This window comes from Budorcas taxicolor, chromosome 1 (genome assembly GCF_023091745.1).
Source record: "Budorcas taxicolor isolate Tak-1 chromosome 1, Takin1.1, whole genome shotgun sequence".
NCBI lineage: Eukaryota > Metazoa > Chordata > Mammalia > Artiodactyla > Bovidae > Budorcas > Budorcas taxicolor.
The window spans coordinates 202,154,018-202,171,912 of NC_068910.1; the positions used below are offsets into that span (position 1 = coordinate 202,154,018).

The window sequence follows — 17,895 nt, forward strand, 5'->3', positions numbered from 1 at the left end:
TGTCTACCAGGTGAAGTTATACCTGTCTACCAGCAGTCTTGGGAGGGAAGGAGATGGTAGGGAATTCCCTAAAATCAGTCATCATCAAAGCCATTATCACATCTTTTCCTGGGACTTTGAACCTGGTCATGGGCTAGGTCAGTATTAGTTCCCTGTTACAAATGACCACAAGCTTGGTGGCTTGAAACAACAAATTTATTCTCTCACAATTCTGGGGGAAGAAGTCCAAAGTCAGAGTGTGAGCAGGGCCATGCTCCTTCTGAAGGCTTTAGGGGAGAATCCATTCCTTGCCTTGTCCCTCATCTTCAAATATTTCTCTGCTCTGTCTTCATATTTCCATCCTTTCTAAGTGTATGTTATCATATCTCCTTCTGATTCCTTAGATTACATTTAGAGTCCACCCAGATAATCCAGGATTATCTCCACAGTTTAAGATCCTTAACTTAATTACATCTATAATGACTTTTTTGCCATATAAGATAATACACACATGTTTCAGTGATTTAGGGTATGGATATCTTTGTGTTTAGTCGTGTCTGACTCTTTGTAACACCCTGGACTGTAGCCCACCAGGCTCCACTGTCCTTGGGATTTTCCAGGCAAGAATACTAGAGTAGGTTGCCATTTCCTCTTCCAAGGGATATTCCAGACCCAGGGATCGAATCCACGTCGCCTGCACTGGCAGGCAGATTCTTTACCACTGAGCCACTTGGGAAGCCCACGGATATATTTAGGGGGTCATTTTTAACCTACCCCAGCCAACATGGCTAAAGTACCTAGTATCAGTTCGAGGACAACACTGCCAGGAACCTGGTCTATACAAATAAAGGAAAAGTCTTCTTTTCTGCCTCATATGTTCATCCTGCTCCTCATACTCATACATGGCCTTGGTAGCTACCATGTGCCTACCTTGTGCCATCATGTTATTCTCAATATCCAGGACATGATAGATACTCAACAGTATACTCAGTGAAGGAGTAAATCTTGGCCTCAAATCTTATAGCTTTGTGTATTAGTCTGTTAGAACTGCCATAACAAAATCTCACACACTAGTGACTTCAACAACTGCAATTTATTTATCATATTTCTTGAGGCTGGAATTCCAAGATCAAGGTGATCAGTTCAGTTCAGTTGCACAGTTGTGTCCAACTCTTTGCAACCCCATGAATCACAGCATGCCAGGCATCCCTGTCCATCACCAACTCCCGGAGTTCACTCAGACTCACATCCATTGAGTCGGTGATGCCATCCAGCCATCTCATCCTCTGTCATCCCCTTCTCCTCCTGCCCCCAATCCCTCCCAGCATCAGAGTCTTTTCCAATGAGTCAACTCTTTGCATGAGGTGGCCAAAGTACTGGAGTTTCAGCTTCAGCATCATTCCTTCCAAAGAAATCCCAGGGCTGATCTCCTTCAGAATGGACTGGTTGGATCTCCTTGCAGGCCAAGGGACCCTCAAGAGTTTTCTCCAACACCACAGTTCAAAAGCACCAATTCTTTGGCGCTCACCCTTCTTCACAGTCCAACTCTCACATCCATACATGACCACAGGAAAGACCATAGCCTTGACTAGACGGACCTTAGTCGGCAAAGTGATGTCTCTGCTTTTGAATATGCTATCTAGGTTGGTCACAACTTTTCTTCCAAGGAGTAAGCGTCTTTTAATTTCATGGCTGCAGTCACCATCTGTAGTGATTTTGGAGCCCAAAAAATAAAATCTGACAGACACTGTTTCTACTGTTTCCCCATCTATTTCCCATGAAATGATGGGACCGGATGCCATGATCTTCGTTTTCTGAATGTTGAGATTTAGACCAACTTTTTCACTCTCCTCTTTCACTTTCATCAAGAGGCTTTTTAGTTCTTCACTTTCTGCCATAAGGGTGGTGTCATCTGCATATCTGAGGTTATTGATATTTCTCCCGGCAATCTTGATTCCAGCTTGTGTTTCTTCCAGTCCAGCGTTTCTCATGATGTACTCTGCATAGAAGTTAAATAAGCAGGGTGACAATATACAGCCTTGACGTACTCCTTTTCCTATTTGGAACGAGTCTGTTGTTCCATGTCCAGTTCTAACTATTGCTTCCTGACCTGCATACAGATTTCTCAAGAGACAGGTCAGGTGGTCTGGTATTCCCGTCTCTTTTAGAATTTTCCACAGTTTATTGTGATCCATACAATCAAAGGCTTTGGCATAGTCAATAAAGCAGAAATAGATGCTTTTCTGGAACTCTTTTGCTTTTTCCATGATCCAGCAGATGTTCGCAATTTGATCTCTGGTTCCTCTGCCTTTTCTAAAACCAGCTTGAACATCAGGGAGTTCACGGTTCACGTATTGCTGAAGCCTGGCTTGGAGAATTTTGAGCATTACTTTACTAGCGTTTGAGATGAGTGCAATTGTGCGGTAGTTTGAGCATTCTTTGGCATTGCCTTTCTTTGGAATTGGAATGAAAACTGACCTTTTCCAGTCCTGTGGCCACTGCTGAGTTTTCCAAATTTGCTGGCCTATTGAGTGCAGCACTTTCACAGCATCATCTTTCAGGATTTGAAACAGCTCAACTGGAATTCCATCACCTCCACTGGGTTTGTTCGTAGCAATGCTTTCCAAGGTCCACTTGACTTCACATTCCAGGATGTCTGGCTCTAGATGAGTGATCACACCATCACGATTATCTGGGTCGTGAAGGTCTTTTTTGTAAAGTTCTTCTGTGTATTCTTGCCACCTTTTAATATCTTCTGCTTTCGTTAGGTCCAGACCATTTCTGTCCTTTATCGAGTCCATCTTTGCATGAAATGTCTCCTTGGTATCTCTAATTTTCTTAAAGAGATCTCTAGTCTTTCCCATTCTGTTGTTTTCCTCTATTTCTTTGCATTGATCGCTGAAGAAGGCTTTCTTATCTCTTCTTGCTATTCTTTGGAACTCTGCATTCAGATGCTTATATCTTTCCTTTTCTCCTTGGCTTTTCACCTCTCTTCTTTTCTCAGCTATTTGTAAGGCCTCCCCAGACAGCCATTTTGCTTTTTTGCATTTCTTTTCCATGGGGATGGTCTTGATCCCTGTCTCCTGTACAATGTCACGAACCTCATTCCAGAGTTCATCAGGCACTCTATTTATCAGATCTAGACCCTTAAATCTATTTCTCACTTCCACTGTATAATCATAAGGGATTTGATTTAGGTCATGCCTGAATGGTCTAGCAGTTTTCCCTACTTTCTTCAATTTGTGTCTGAATTTGGCAATAAGGAGTTCATGATCTGAGCCACAGTCAGCTCCTGGTCTTGTTTTTGTTGACTGTATAGAGCTTCTCCATCTTTGGCTGCAAAGAATATAATCAATCTGATTTTGGTGTTGAGCATCTGGTGATGTCCATGTGTAGAGTCTTTCTTGTGTTGTTGGAAGAGGGTGTTTGCTATGACCAGTGCATTTTCTTGGCAAAACTCTATTAGTCTTTGCCCTGCTTCATTCCGCATTCCAAGGCCAAATTTGCCTGTTACTCCAGCTGTTTCTTGACTTCCTACTTTTGCATTCCAGTCCCTTATAATGAAGAAGACATCTTTTTTAGGTGTTAGTTCTAAAAGGTCTTATAGGTCTTCATAAAACCGTTCAACTTCAGCTTCTTCAGCATTACTGGTTGGGGCATATGCTTGGATAACTGTGATATTAAATGGTTTGCCTTGGAGACAAACAGAGATCATTCTGTCATTTTTGAGATTGCATCCAAGTACTGCATTTCGGACTCTTTTGTTGACCATGATGGCTATTCCATTTCTTCTGAAGGATTCCTGCCCACAGTAGTAGATATAATGGTCATCTGAGTTAAATCCACCCATTCCAGTCCATTTTAGTTCGCTGATTCCTAGAATGTTGACATTCACCCTTTCCATCTCTTGTTTGACCACTTCCAATTTGCCTTGATTCATGGACCTGACATTCCAGGTTCCTATGCAATATTGCTCTTTACAGCATCGGATCTTGCCTCTATCACCAGTCACATCCACAACTGCGTATTGTTTTTGCTTTGGCTTTTTCCCTTCATTCTTTCTGGGGTTATTTCTCCACTGATCTCCAGTTAGCATATTGGGCACCTACTGACCTGGGGAGTTCCTCTTTCAGTATCCTATCATTTTCTCTTTTCATACTGTTCAAGGGGTTCTCAAGGCAAGAAGACTGAAGTGGTTTACCATTCCCTTCTCCAAAGGACCACATTCTAGCAGGGTTAATTTGTGGTGAGGCCTCTCCTGCCTTCTCATGGTCTTCTCATAAACCTTTTCCTCTGGCGAAGGAAATAGCAACCCACTCCAATATTCTTGCCTGGAAAATCCCATGGATGGAGAAGCCTGGTAGGCTATAGTCCATGGAGTTGCAGAGTCAGACACGACTGAGCCACTTCACTTCACTTCACTCCTGTGCATATACGTAGAGAGAGACACAGAAAGAGAGACTTCTAATGTATCATCCTCTTTTATAAGGACACTAGCCCTATTGGACTAGGGCCCCACACTTATGACCTCATTTAACCTCAGTTATCTCTGTTATAGGCCCTGTCTCCAAATACATTGTGGGTCAAGGCTTTAAGATCTGAAGGAGGGGAAGGGACCCAATTCAGTCCATAATGCTCTGAGATCTTAGATAAATGCCCTAATTTCTCAAAGCCTTTCTTCTCTCATCCCTGTTTCTCTGGGAAAGAGAGAGTTTTGCTCATTGTGCTGAGTTGCTCAGTCATGTCCAACTCTTTGTGACCCCATAGACTGTAACCTGCCAGGCTCCTTTGTCAATGGGGATTCTCCAGGCAAGAATACTGGAGTGGGTTGCCATGTCCTCCTCCAGGGGATCTTCCCAACCCAGGAATTGAACTGGGGTTTCCTGCATTAAGTCCTGCAGGTGGATTTAATGTTTTGTTCCTTAAATCACAGTAAATGAGATCATGTACGTGAAACACTCAACACATTATCTGACACAGAGTAGAATGTCAGTAGTGTCTCCCAGAAGCAGACACTCGTTGAAAAAAGATTATTTGGAAAGTAAAAGAAACACTAGAAAGGGAGTGGAGAAGTGGCAGGAAAGGAGGAAGAGTCAATAAAGCAAAGGCTGTGATGTCTAAGGAATCACCACTGGGAGTAACTGGAGCTCCATCCACTGGGGAAGCTCAGCTTCTGTGCAGAGCAAACACCAAAGAGTTACCCCCATACCTGGGTGAAAGGAGCTGGGGCATTTCTGTCTGCCCCCAAGGGTGTTAATCCTCTCCACTTGCAGCTTTCTGAGCCGGTGGAGAGTGGACACAGACTCCAGGGGAACCTGCAGGCAAAGAGATGCCAATGTCAGCTGTTGGGAGCCCAGCCAGCCCTGCAAGAGTCCAGCCGAAGGGGACCTAGATCTCTCCCCTTCTGTTGCTATAGGAGCCATCATGAATGTTTGGTTATACACTGTAGTGATGGGAGTAGTAACTACTACTTTACAGAGCACTAGGGATGCCCCTTGACAAAAGGTTCTGGGGCCAAAAAAGTATAAAGAATACTCCTACCATGGCTGTACTCAGGGTAATTCAAAACTAGAGCTCTGCTAATGTTCTGCAGTTAAGATGTCAAGCTTTTTTCTAGTCCTATGATTTCCAGACTTATCTACAGAAAGACTTTCTCATACAATATTTACTTACCTTTTAAGGGATGAATGTTCTCTGACACATGTTTTGCTGTTGTTATTGTTTAGACACTAAGTTGTGTCTGATTCTTTTGTAACCCCATGAACTGTAGCCTGCCAGGCTCCTCTGTCCATGGCATTTTCCAGTTAAGAATACTGGAGTGGTTTGCCATTTCCTTCTCCAGGCGATCTTCCTGTTCCAGGGATTGAACCCATGTATCCAGCATTGGCAGGAAGACTCTTTATTACCTGGCAGTAATAAAGCCACTGGAAGCCGACACATGCTTTGGGCATTCTCATTTCTGGCTAACAGAGGTGTGATTGTCCTGTATTGTAAATATGTTCTCATCTGTCCACCTCTGTTGTCTCAGAACAGCACCTAGCACAGAAAAGATGTTCAATAAATGTTTGTTTTGCAATAAATTCCTAAAGAAATTTCCAGAAATGATCTGAAGATATTTTCAGTAAAAGGAGCTCATGAAAAACAACTGTCTAGTCCCCAAAATGACTGCTTTGAAAGCCTTTGTATGCAAATCTAGCTGAATATACATGTTAAAATATTGACCAAAAATTTTTTTATTCACCTGGATTTTTTTCCATTTATCTAAGTGAAATAGTGGACTTGCCTAAAAAATGAAGATACCTGCTGTTAGAATACTGTTCACTTCAGAAGGAGAGAAGCATTTCCTCCATAGATTCACGTGTGAATGCAGATCAGAGACTTAACGGTCGTAATGTCCCTCTGATCTGACTTTGCTAATAAGAGTGTGTGCTCCCCCTATACTTCATTTTCTCAGGATTGCAGCTGAGACCCCACTCTAGGGTGAGAAAAATCAACTCAGAGAACTTCTGACAAGTGCATCCCCTTAAGCCCAGTGCTAAATACTGCCTATTTATTGGCATCAATGTCAGCTTGGACTAGGGTGAGTCCTTGTCATTCAAACTCCCTCATCCTCTGACAAGACCAAAGGTTTTTCTTGAGTCTGATGCAGTTGCTTCAGTTGCAACAAAGCCTGTGTGAGATGGGGATTGGCATGAATAGGCTTTTCTTCAAAGATCATTGCTCCTGCTGGGTATCCTACTGTTCTAGCCCAAATGCCTAAAAATGGCAATGCCAATAGCAACTCATTGTCAATCATTATTACAATGAGAGGTTTGAGACGTTAATTGTTATTCATTTTTTGGAGCTAAGATGGAGGCCTGGAACTGTAAAATAAGTTTGTTTGAATACCTGCTTGATTAGCCACTTTATGTACACAAAGGCCCATTTCTTGAGAAGGAATATTTTCTGGGATATTGCTTGTCTTTCTAGCATTCATAAAAGGCAGGAGGTGGTACATGGTAGCATTCTTTTCAGGCCCTACCAATGGAAATGTTAGCATTTCTAAATAAGTTCTTCTTCTCCTGTGAGAACTCCAAAACAACAACTCGCTGCTGAACAACCGTCTACTAGAGAATGTTGGATTCCACCAAAAAAAGATACCCCGTGTCCAAGGGCAAAGGAGAAGCCCCAGCATGATGGTAGGAAGGGCAAAATCATATTTAGTATCAAACCCCTTACCCACCAGAGACACTCAGAGGGCCCTAGTGTGCACCAACCTTGTGTGCACCAGGAACCAGAGACCTCACAGAGACTGAACCAGAATTGTGTTTGAGTGTCTCCTGTAAAGGTACAGGTCAGCAGTGGCCTACCGCAGGGGCAGGGGCTCTAGGTGCAGCAGACCTGGATATGGCATAAGCACTCTTGGAGGATGTAGCCATTAATCCCACCATTGAGCCGCAGAACTTACACAAGACTGGGGAAACAGACTCTTAAAGGGCACAAACAGAACTTTGTGTGCATCAGGACCTAGGAGAAAGGAGCAGTGATACCATAAGGGACAGACCCAGACTTGCCTGTGAGTGCCCAGGAGTCTCCAGCAGAGGCACAGGTCAATGGTGTCCTGCTGCAGGGTCGGGGGCACTGAGTTCGGCAGGGCATGCATGGGATCTTTTGAAGGAGGTACGTCCATCACAGTTTGGCCTCAGGTCAAACAACAGGGAGGGAACACAGCCCAGCCCATCAACAGAAAATTGGATTTAAGATTTACTGAGCATGTGTTAGTTGTGTTAGTTGCTCAGTCGTGTCCGACTCTTTGCGATCCCACAGATTGTAGCCTGCCAGGCTTCTCTGTCCATGGAATTCTCCAGGCAAGAATACTGGAGTGGGTTGCCATTCCCTTTTCCAGAGGAACTTCCCAACCCAGGGATCGAACCCTGGTCTCCTGCATTGCAGGCAGATTCTTTACCATTTGAGCTACAGGGAAGTCCCTAGCCTGGCCCATTAGAACAAGACCCAGTTTCCCCCTCAGTCAGTCTCTCCCATCAGGAAGCTTCCATAAGCCTCGTATCCTTACACGTCAGAGGGCACAATCACAGAAAACTAACCAAACTGATCACATGGGCCATAGCCTTGTCTAACTCAAAGAAACTATGAGCCATGCTGTGTAGGGCCATCCAAAGTGGGTGGGTCATAGTGGACAGTTTTGACAAAACATGGTCCACTGGAGAAGGGAATGGCAAACCACTTCAATATTCTTGCCTTGAGAACCCCATGAATAGCATGAAAAGGCAAAAAGTTAGGGCACTGAAAGATGAACTACCCAAGTCAGTAGGTGCCCTATGCTATGGGAGATCAGTAGAGAAATAACTCCAGAAAGAATGAAGAGACACAGCCAAATCAAAAACAACACCTAGTTGTGGATGTGACTGGTGATGAAAGTAAAATCTGATGCTGTAAAGAGCAATATCCATAGGAACCTGGAATGTTAGGTCCATGAATCAAGGCAAATTGGAAGTGGTCAAACAGGACATGGCAAGAGTAAACATCGACATTTTAGGAATCAGTGAACTAAAATGGACTGGAATTGGCGAATTTAACTCAGATGACCATTATATCTAGTACTATGGGCAAGAATCCCTTCAAAGAAATGGAGTAGCCTTCATAGTCAGAGTCAACAAAAGAGTCCGAAATGCAGTATTTGGATGCAATCTCAAAAATGACAGAATGATCTCTGTTCATTTCCAAGGCAAATCATTCAATAGCACAATAATCCAAGTCTATTCCCCAACCAGTAATGCTGAAGATGCTGAAGTTGAATGAGTCTGTGAAGGCCTACAAGACCTTCTAGAACTAACACCAAAAAAAGAAGATATCCATTTCATTATAGCAAACTGGAACGCAAAAGTAGGAAGTCAAGAGATACCTGGAGTAAAAGGTAAATTTGGCCCTCGAGTACAAAATGAAGCAGGGGAAAGGCTAACAGCATTTTGCCAAGAGAACACACTGGTCCTAGCAAACACCCTCTTCCAAAAACACAAGAGAAGACTCCACACATGGACATCACCAGATGGTCAACACAGAAATCAGATTGATTATATTCTTTGCAGCCAAATTTGGAGAAGCTCTATAAAGTCAGCAAAAATAAGAATGGGAGCTGACTGTGACTCAGATCATGAGCTCCTTATGCCAAATTCAGACTTAAACTGAAGGAAGTAGGGAAAACCACTAGACTATTCAGGTATGACCTAAATCAAATGCCTTATGACTATACAGTGGAAAGGACAAATAGATTCAAGGGATTAGATCTGATAGACAGGGATTAGATACCTGAAGGACTATGGATGGAGGGGCATGGCAGTGTATGGGAGGCAGTGATCAAGACCATCTCTAAGAAAAAGAGAGGCAAAATGGTTATCTGAGGAGGCCTTACAAATAGATGAGAAAAGAAGAGAAGCTAAAGGCAAAGGAGAAAAGGAAAGATATACCCATTTGAATGGTGAGTTCCAAAGAATAGCAAGGAGAGATAAGAAACACTTCCTGAGTGATCAGTGCAAAGAAAAAGAGGAAAATAATAGAATGGGAAAGACTAGAGATCTCTTCAAGAAAATTAGAGACACCAAGGGAACATTTCTTGCAAAGATGGACACGATGAAGGACAGAAACGGTATGCCACGATGGTGTGATCACTCACCTAGAGCCAGACATCCTGGAATGCAAAGTCTAGTGGATCTTAGGAAGCATCACTACAAATGAAGCTAGTGGAGGTGATGGAATTCGAATTAAGCTCTTTCAAATCCTAAAAGATGATGCTGTAAAAGTTCTGCACTCAATATGCCAGCAAATTTGGAAAACTCAGCAGTGGCCACAGGACTGGAAAAGATCAGTTTTCATTCCAGTCCCAAAGAAAGGCAATGCCAAAGAATGCTCAAACTACCACACAATTGCACTTATCTCACAAGCTGGCGAAGTAATGCTCAAAATTCTCCAAGTCAGGTTTCAACAGTACGTGAAGTGTGAGCTTCCAAATGTTCACGCTAGATTTAGAAAAGGTTGAGGAACCAGAGATCAAATTGCCAACATCCATTGATCATCGAAAAAGCAAGAGAGTTCCAGAAAAACGTATACTTCTGCTTTATTGAATAGACCAAAGCCTTTGACTGTGTGGATCACAACAAACTGTGGAAAATTCTGAAATAGATGGGAATACCAGACCACCTGACCTACCTCCTGAGAAATCTGTATGCAGGTCAAGAAGTAACAGTTAGAACTGGACATGGAACAGCAGACTGGTTCCAAATTGGGAAATGAGTACGTCAAGGCTGTAAAATGTCACCCTGCTTATTTAACCTATATATAGAGTACATCATGGGAAATGCTGGGCTGGATGAAGCACAAGATGAATTCAAGATTGCTAGGAGAAATATCAATAACCTCAGATATGCAGATGACACCACCCTTATGGCAGAAAGCGAAGGAGAACTAAAGAGCCTCTTGATGAAAGTGAAAGAGGAGAATGAAAATGTTGGTTTAAAAGTCAACAAAACCAATACAGCATTGTAAAGTAAAATAAAGTAAAAATAAAAATTTAAAATCAATGAAAAAAAATTTAAAAAAAAAACAACTCAACATTCAGAAAGCTAAGATCATTGGCATCCGGTCCCATCACTTCATGGCAAATAGATGGGGAAACAATGGAAGCGGTGACTGACTTTATTTTCTTGGGCCCCAAAATCACTGCAGATGGTGACTGCAGCCATGAAATTAAAAGATGCTTGCTCCTTCAAAGACAAACTGTGACCAACCTAGACAGCATGCTAAAAAGCAGAAACATTTCTTTGCCAACAAATGTCCATCTAATCAAAGCTATGGTTTTTCCAGTAGTCATTTATGGATGTGAGAGTTGGACTATAAAGAAAGCTGAGTGCCGAAGAATTGATGCTTTTGAACTCTGGTTTTGGAGAAGACTCTTGAGAGTCCCTTGGACTGCAAGTAGATCCAACCAGTCAATCCTAAAGGAAATCAGTCCTGAATATTCATTGGAAAGACTGATGCTGAAGCTGAAACTCCAATACTTTGTCCATCTGTTGTGAAGAAGTGACTCATTGGAATTGACCCTAATGCTGGGAAAGACTGAAGGCAGAAGGAGAAGATGACAGAGGATGAGATGTTTGGATAGCATTACCGACTTGATGGACATGAGTTTGAGTAAACTGTGGGAGTTGGTGATGGACAGGGAAGCCTGGTGTGCTGCACTCCATGGGGTCGCAGAGTCAGAAATGACTGAGTGACTGAATTAACTTACTGGCTAAGTAGAAGTGAGAAGAGAGACCTAAGATCATAATTGGTGTTCCTTGAAGAAAGACATTGTGGATCTTAGAAGACACAATCTGTAAAGGCAATCTACCAACACCTGGCAATGCAGTGCATGGATCATCTAAGTGCCGAGAGGATTGTTGGGGTCATTGGGAGCTATTGGAATGGGTAACAAATGCGGATGGAACACAATGACAGTGAACCAAAATATTTTTTGAAATTTATTTTATCATGTCATATCTTAGTTGCATCGCATGGCTTCTTTGTTGCTTCATGTGGGTTCTTTCGTTGAGGCACACGGATTCTCTAGTTGTGGTGCATGGACTCTGGAGTGCACAGGCTTAGTAGTTGCAGCATCTGAACTTAGTTGCTCTGTGACATGTGAGATCTTAGTTCCCCAACCAGGAATTGAACCTGCATCCCCTGCTTTGCAAGGTGGATTATTAACCACTGGACTACAGGGAATTCCTGACCAAAGTATTTCTGAGCCCAGATTTATTTGGGAACGGGGCATAATATTGCCTGACTACTTCTTATCAATAATTCTTGTTTTATCATCTATTCATGCGTCTTCCCCTCTACCCCCCTACTTAAACACCCCTGGAGAGAAAGTCTTCCTAATGTCGTTTTACTGGTTGTGTTCTGTGTTTTGGTTTATTTCAAGTAAAAAAAAAAAAAAAAGGAAATGGTAGCTTTTCTACAACGAGTGATAATCTGGAAATGAGGTAAGGGGGATAATGATTTTGCCAATAAGACTAAAAACACTGAAACATTCTTAATGATAGGGTGGGAAAGGCGAGGAGCTTGGGTTAAAAATTAACTATGGGAAGGAAAGCCAATTCCTTTATCATCTGAATTTTTCATGTTATTTTATTGATAGGTATAGATAAAAAACCCATGTTCTTTTATTGGAATATAATTGTTTTACAGTGTTGTATTAGTTTGTGCTGTATAACAAAGTGAATCAGCTATCTGTACACATATATTCCCTCCCTCTTGAGCCTCCCTCCCACCCTATCCCCATATCCCACCCCTCTAGGTCATCACAGAGCACCGAGCTGAGCTCTCTGTATTATACAGCAGCTTCCCACTAGCTAGCGATTTTGCACACGAGAGTATATATATGTCCGTGCTACTCTATCAGTTCATCCCACTCTCTCCTTCCCACCCTGTGTCGACATGTCCAGTCTCTACATCTGTGTCTCTACTCCTAAGCTGCAAATAGTTTCATCTGAATCATTATTCTAGGTTCTATATATACATGTTAATATTTGTTTTTACTCTTTTTGTCTTACTTCACTCCATATGACAGATTCTAGGTCCATCTATATCACTACAAATGACCCAATTTCATTCATTTCTATGGCTGAGTAATATTCCATTATATATATATATATATTAAATATATATCTTATATATATACACATACATATCCACCAACAGATGAGTGGATAAAGAAAATACTTTACATATTTACAATGGAAGACCTATATTCTTAGTCATTATGCCACAGTGAGCTTAACCAAAGCCAGTGTCTTTAGATTACTTCATTTTTAATAAGGTTTAACTTAATTACTTACCATCTTCTCTATGCTTACACTTTGAGACTTAAGCACTAACATGAGATCTGGGGCTTAAAAGCAAACGCATGTAGTACAAACCCCACTGTGGACATTTTCTGAATCTCTTTTAGGCGTTTCCTTCAGTGCAGTTCAGTTCAGTTCAGTCACTCAGTCGTGTCCGACTCTTTGCGACCCCATGAATCACAGTACGCCAGACCTCCGTGTCCAACACCATCTCCCAGAGTTCACTCAAACTCACGTCCATTGAGTCAGTGATGCCATCCAGCCATCTCATCCTCTGTCATCCTCTTCTCTTCCTGCCCCCAATCCCTCATCGTCAGAGTCTTTTCCAATGAGTCAACTCTTTGCATGAGGTGGCCGGAGTACTGGAGTTTCAGCTTCAGCATCATTCCTTCCAAAGAAATCCCAGGGCTGATCTCCTTTAGAATGGACTGGTTGGATCTCCTTGCAGTCCAAGGGACTCTCAAGAGTCTTCTTCAACATCACAGTTCAAATGCATCAATTCTTCAGCGCTCAGCTTTCTTTATAGTCCAACTCTCACATCCATACATGACCACTGGAGAAAACATAGCCTTGACTAGATGGACCTTTGTTGGCAAAGTAATGTCTCTGCTTTTCAATATGCTATCTAGGTTGGTCATAACTTTCCTTCCAAGGAGTAAGCGTCTTTTAATTTCATGGCTGCAATCACCATCTGCAGTGATTTTGGAGCCCCAAAAAATAAAGTCTGACACTGTTTCCGCTGTTTCCCCATCTATTTCCCATGAAGTGATGGGAACAGATGCCATGATCTTCGTTTTCTGAATGTTGAGCTTTAGGACAACTTTTTCACTCTCCTCTTTCACTTTCATCAAGAGGCTTTTTAGTTCCTCTTCACTTTCTGCCATAAGGGTGGTGTCATCTGCATATCTGACGTTATTGATATTTCTCCCGGCAATCTTGACTCCAGCTTGTGCTTCTTCTAGCCCAGTGTTTTTCATGATGTACTCTGCATGTACGTTAAATAAGCAGGGTGACAATATACAGCCTTGACATACTCCTTTTCCTGTTTGGAACCAGTCTGTTGTTCCATGTCCAGTTCTAACTATTGCTTCCTGACCTGCATATAGGTTTCTCAAGAGGCAGGTCAGGTGGTCTGGTATTCCCATCTCTTTCAAAATTATCCACAGTTTATTGTGACTCACGCAAAGGCTTTGGCATAGTCAATAAAGCCATAATGTAACTGCAAATCAGTTTCTGGAGTCAGACCCAGGTTCAAATCCCAGCTACATCCATCCTCTCTTATCTCCATAACCATAGGAGAGTTACTTAAACTCTCTGGGTCCAACTTTGCTCCTCTATCAAAAGAAACTAATATTACCAAATTCTTAGGGCTGTTAAGTTAGCAACATAGTGACCACTAAGACAAAAACCTTACTGAATTTCCCCTTCCCCACAGGGTCTATTCTCTCTTCCCTACTATATAGCAAAACTTATTGAAAGAATTATCTTCTTATCCATTTCCTTCCTCTTTTTCTCATTATCAACCTACTCCAGTGTGTTTTCTGCCTCAAACTTTGTTCTTTGCCTTCCAATTTAATATCCTCTTCATTGACTCAACTCAGTGAAGGGCATTTCTGTCTGATTCAATGCCTTTAGGATGCCTCCCACTCTTTCCATATTCAATCCATTTCCAAATTTTGACTATTTTACATTTATCTCATAAACCCAGTCTTTTCTCTCCATCTCCACAGTCACTGTTACCTCTCCCCTGGCCTGTTGCCAGAGATTTATAAATGGTTCACCCTCAGTTATCCCATTCATCATCCCCACCATGGCCAGTACATCTCTCCTTTGTGACGTTATATTTGTTTGACCATTTTGTTTGTTACTTGTGCTTGTGCTAAGTCACTTCAGTCACGCCTGACTCTTTGTAACCCCCTGCACAGCAGTCTGCCTGGTTCCTCTGTCTATGAGATTCTCTAGGCAAGAATACTAGAGAGGGTTGCTGTTTCCTCTTCCAGGGGATCTTCCCGACCCAGGGATCAAACCCTCATCTCTTATGCCTCCTGCATTGGCAGATTATTTACCACTAGCACCACGTAGGACGGAGAAGGCAATGGCACCCCACTCCAGTACTCTTGCCTGGAAAATCCCATGGATGGAGAAGCCTGGTAGGCTACAGTCAATGGGGTCGCTGAGGGTCGGACACGACTGAGCGACTTCACTTTGACTTTTCACTTTCATGCATTGGAGAAGGAAATGGCAACCCACTCCAGTGTTCTTGCCTGGAGAATCCCAGGGACGGGGGAGGCTGGTGGGCTGCCGTCTATGGGGTCGCACAGAGTCAGACACGACTGAAGTGACTTAGCAGCAGCAGCAGCAGCACCATGTGGGAAGCCCTGGTTTATTGCTATATCCTCTATTAAAAATGTAAGCTCCATGAGGTCAGAGATTGTATCTGACTTTGCTTACCACTCTATTCTTAGGGCACAGCACCAAGTTTGTCATACAATAGGGGCTAAATAATTATTTTGGGAATGAATAAGGCATCTGACACATAATCTGTGTTCTTACATGGGAGCTCCCATTGTTTTCCTTGATGTCATCCTCACCATCATCACTGGTGAATTTTTACAGAAACATGCCTTCCTCTTCAGAGGATAGCAAACTGAACATTAGGATAGTTCAATCTGCTTGGCCTAGGGAAGTTCTCTGAACTTTTTTGCATTGGATATTAGCACACTCTTGATATTGCTCTAACACAGAGACAAAATAAGAATTTCAGAGAATAAGGTTATGCCCACACTTTTCACGGTGATCTTCTTCCCTATCTTATGTGTACTTCTACTGATTCCTGCATCGAAGATTACCCCAAAACTTGAAAGCTTAAAAACAAACATTTATTATCTCACAGTTTTTGTGTGTCAGGAGTTACAGCAATGGTCCTCTGGACCAGTGTCTCTCACAGGCTATTGTCAAGGTACAGTTATCTCAAAGCTCACCTGTGGGAAGGACCTATTCCATGCTTACCTATGTGGCTGCAGATCAGCTTCTGGTTCTCACTGACTATTGAGTGGGGACATCAATTCCTAGTCATGTGGGCTGCTCTTAAAGGGCTATTCACAACCTAGCATCCTGCATTTCCCAGAGCAAAGACTCTAAGACAGAGAACGAGAGATGGTGAGCAAGAAAGAAGTCATGGTGATTTCAAAACCTAAACTTCGAAGTGATATCCAGTCACTTTTGTTGTATTCTGTTCATTAGAAGCAAATCACTGGATCCACCCAACACTCAGGAGAGGGAATTGTACAAAGGCAAGAACACCAGGAAGCAAGGATCACTGGGGCCATTGCAGATAGAAAGTGCCACCAACAACTGGGAACTTTGTTCTCCCTCCTGAGAGCATGGCTTTCGCTCAAGTCTTTTAAGCCTCGTTTCCTTTAGGAATCATTGGGTACATCTGGGCCTCAGTGCCTTGCCATCTTTCCCTTCCAGAAAAGAAAACAAGAGGGGGAATGGGGTGGGTTCTAATTAGAATAACTCCCAGTGGACTGATGATTTTAGTTGACACTGAACTGTGGAGAGGACCCCAATTACTCCTTTCGGCTTGTCTGAACATCAGTCTCCTGATGACTTACTTTAAAGCTTCATAATGAATATATTAAAAATAGAACTCTAGAGGTTATAGATACAGAAGGTATATATTTAGACCTTGAGTTTCTTTCCTCCCTTCACCCCATCCCCCACTCTGCACAGAGGTTTTAGTGCTAATTTGAGATCATTCTGAAACTTCATCTCCTTTATCTTAATTTACATATCCAACATGTTTTGTCTAATTTTAATATAAATGTCTCTGCAATGATTAAGCCACCTCCTAAGTGACAATTATCTGTAATCCTTCACTCACGCAGCTCAGGCTGTAAGAGGAAAGGAGAGAATGACCTGTATTTAGCAGAGGTTTGTGGAAAAACCTTGGAAAATAAGTGGACATTGATGTCATAATTTAAAGGAGAACTGCAAATGTAGAATTCTGTAAGAAAAATACTGAAGTGCATACCTGCAAGTATATGACTAGTATCTCCACCTTGTTTTTCCTTCATACAGATTGTTTCCCAGAGAAAGCTGTCCAAGTCCTTGTTGAAGCATGGAAACACAGCAGGGAAATCTTCCATCACGGTGAGCCCTCCCTCAGGTGCCCAGATGGAGCCTGCTGGTCCAACCCAGCCTCATGGGAAGCTGACCCTCTGGATGTTAGGGGTTGATCCCATAACTGTTCAGCTATACCAGTCACCTCTTTTTTTTTTTTTTTTTTTTTCCAATCTTTCTCCCTCCTAATAATACAATTTTGACCTTTTCATTGTAGGAAAAAAGATTTGAAAGTGAGGCCATTCACTTCAACTAAGCACTTCTGTAATTAAACATAGGTTTTAGCAGGGAACAAAGAAAGAAGTTATTGATCATAGTAAAAATATGAAATTGTCTGGCAGTTTCAAATTATCAAAGCTACCTATCCCAGCTTCTCAGTTTCTTGAGAAAAATCATCTAATAGCATTTAGCCCAAGGTCTGGTCTGTTGCCTAATGATCAGAGAGCCCAGCATTTAACTCTTCTTTTCAATATGATAGTTTGGAGCTGCGCTGTTCTATTTGGTAGCCATGTAATTTTTCAACTTAAAATTATTTAAAATTAAATAAAAGCAAACAGGCATTCCTTACACTAGCCACATATCGAGTGCTCAGTAGATCCATATACTGGACAGTGCGGATTACAGAGCATTTCTGTCGTTACAGAATGTTCTCTTGGGCAAAACTGGAAGTATTTCTAAATAAAACATGCAGTATTCAAGAAGAACTCCAGGATTTAAAACTTTGGCATCTTGTATTGAAGTTCCTGAGAAAGATAATGTAGTCTAACCATTTAGTTGTGTGGGCAAAAAATAATAATAGGTTTAAAAAGTGCCACAAGAGTTTGAGTTGCTTGCAAGGCAAATTGCCTTAGGCAAAAAACCTAAGTTCTTTGAACATTCCTTTTTAACTCAAAAGTGACCTATTCATTAAAAA

At 42.1% G+C, this 17,895-nt stretch overlaps 1 protein-coding gene across 1 annotated transcript in view; it reads left to right on the top strand.

Moving 5' to 3' along the window:
• The window catches only part of CPNE4 (copine 4), a 498,848-nt gene that overhangs the window by 288,953 nt on the left and 192,000 nt on the right, over positions 1-17,895 (top strand). Inside the window, exon 3 of the mRNA XM_052637922.1 lies at positions 16,941-17,012. Within this exon, the coding sequence (XP_052493882.1) occupies positions 16,941-17,012 (72 nt within the window). The remainder of the gene's footprint in view (positions 1-16,940; positions 17,013-17,895) is intronic.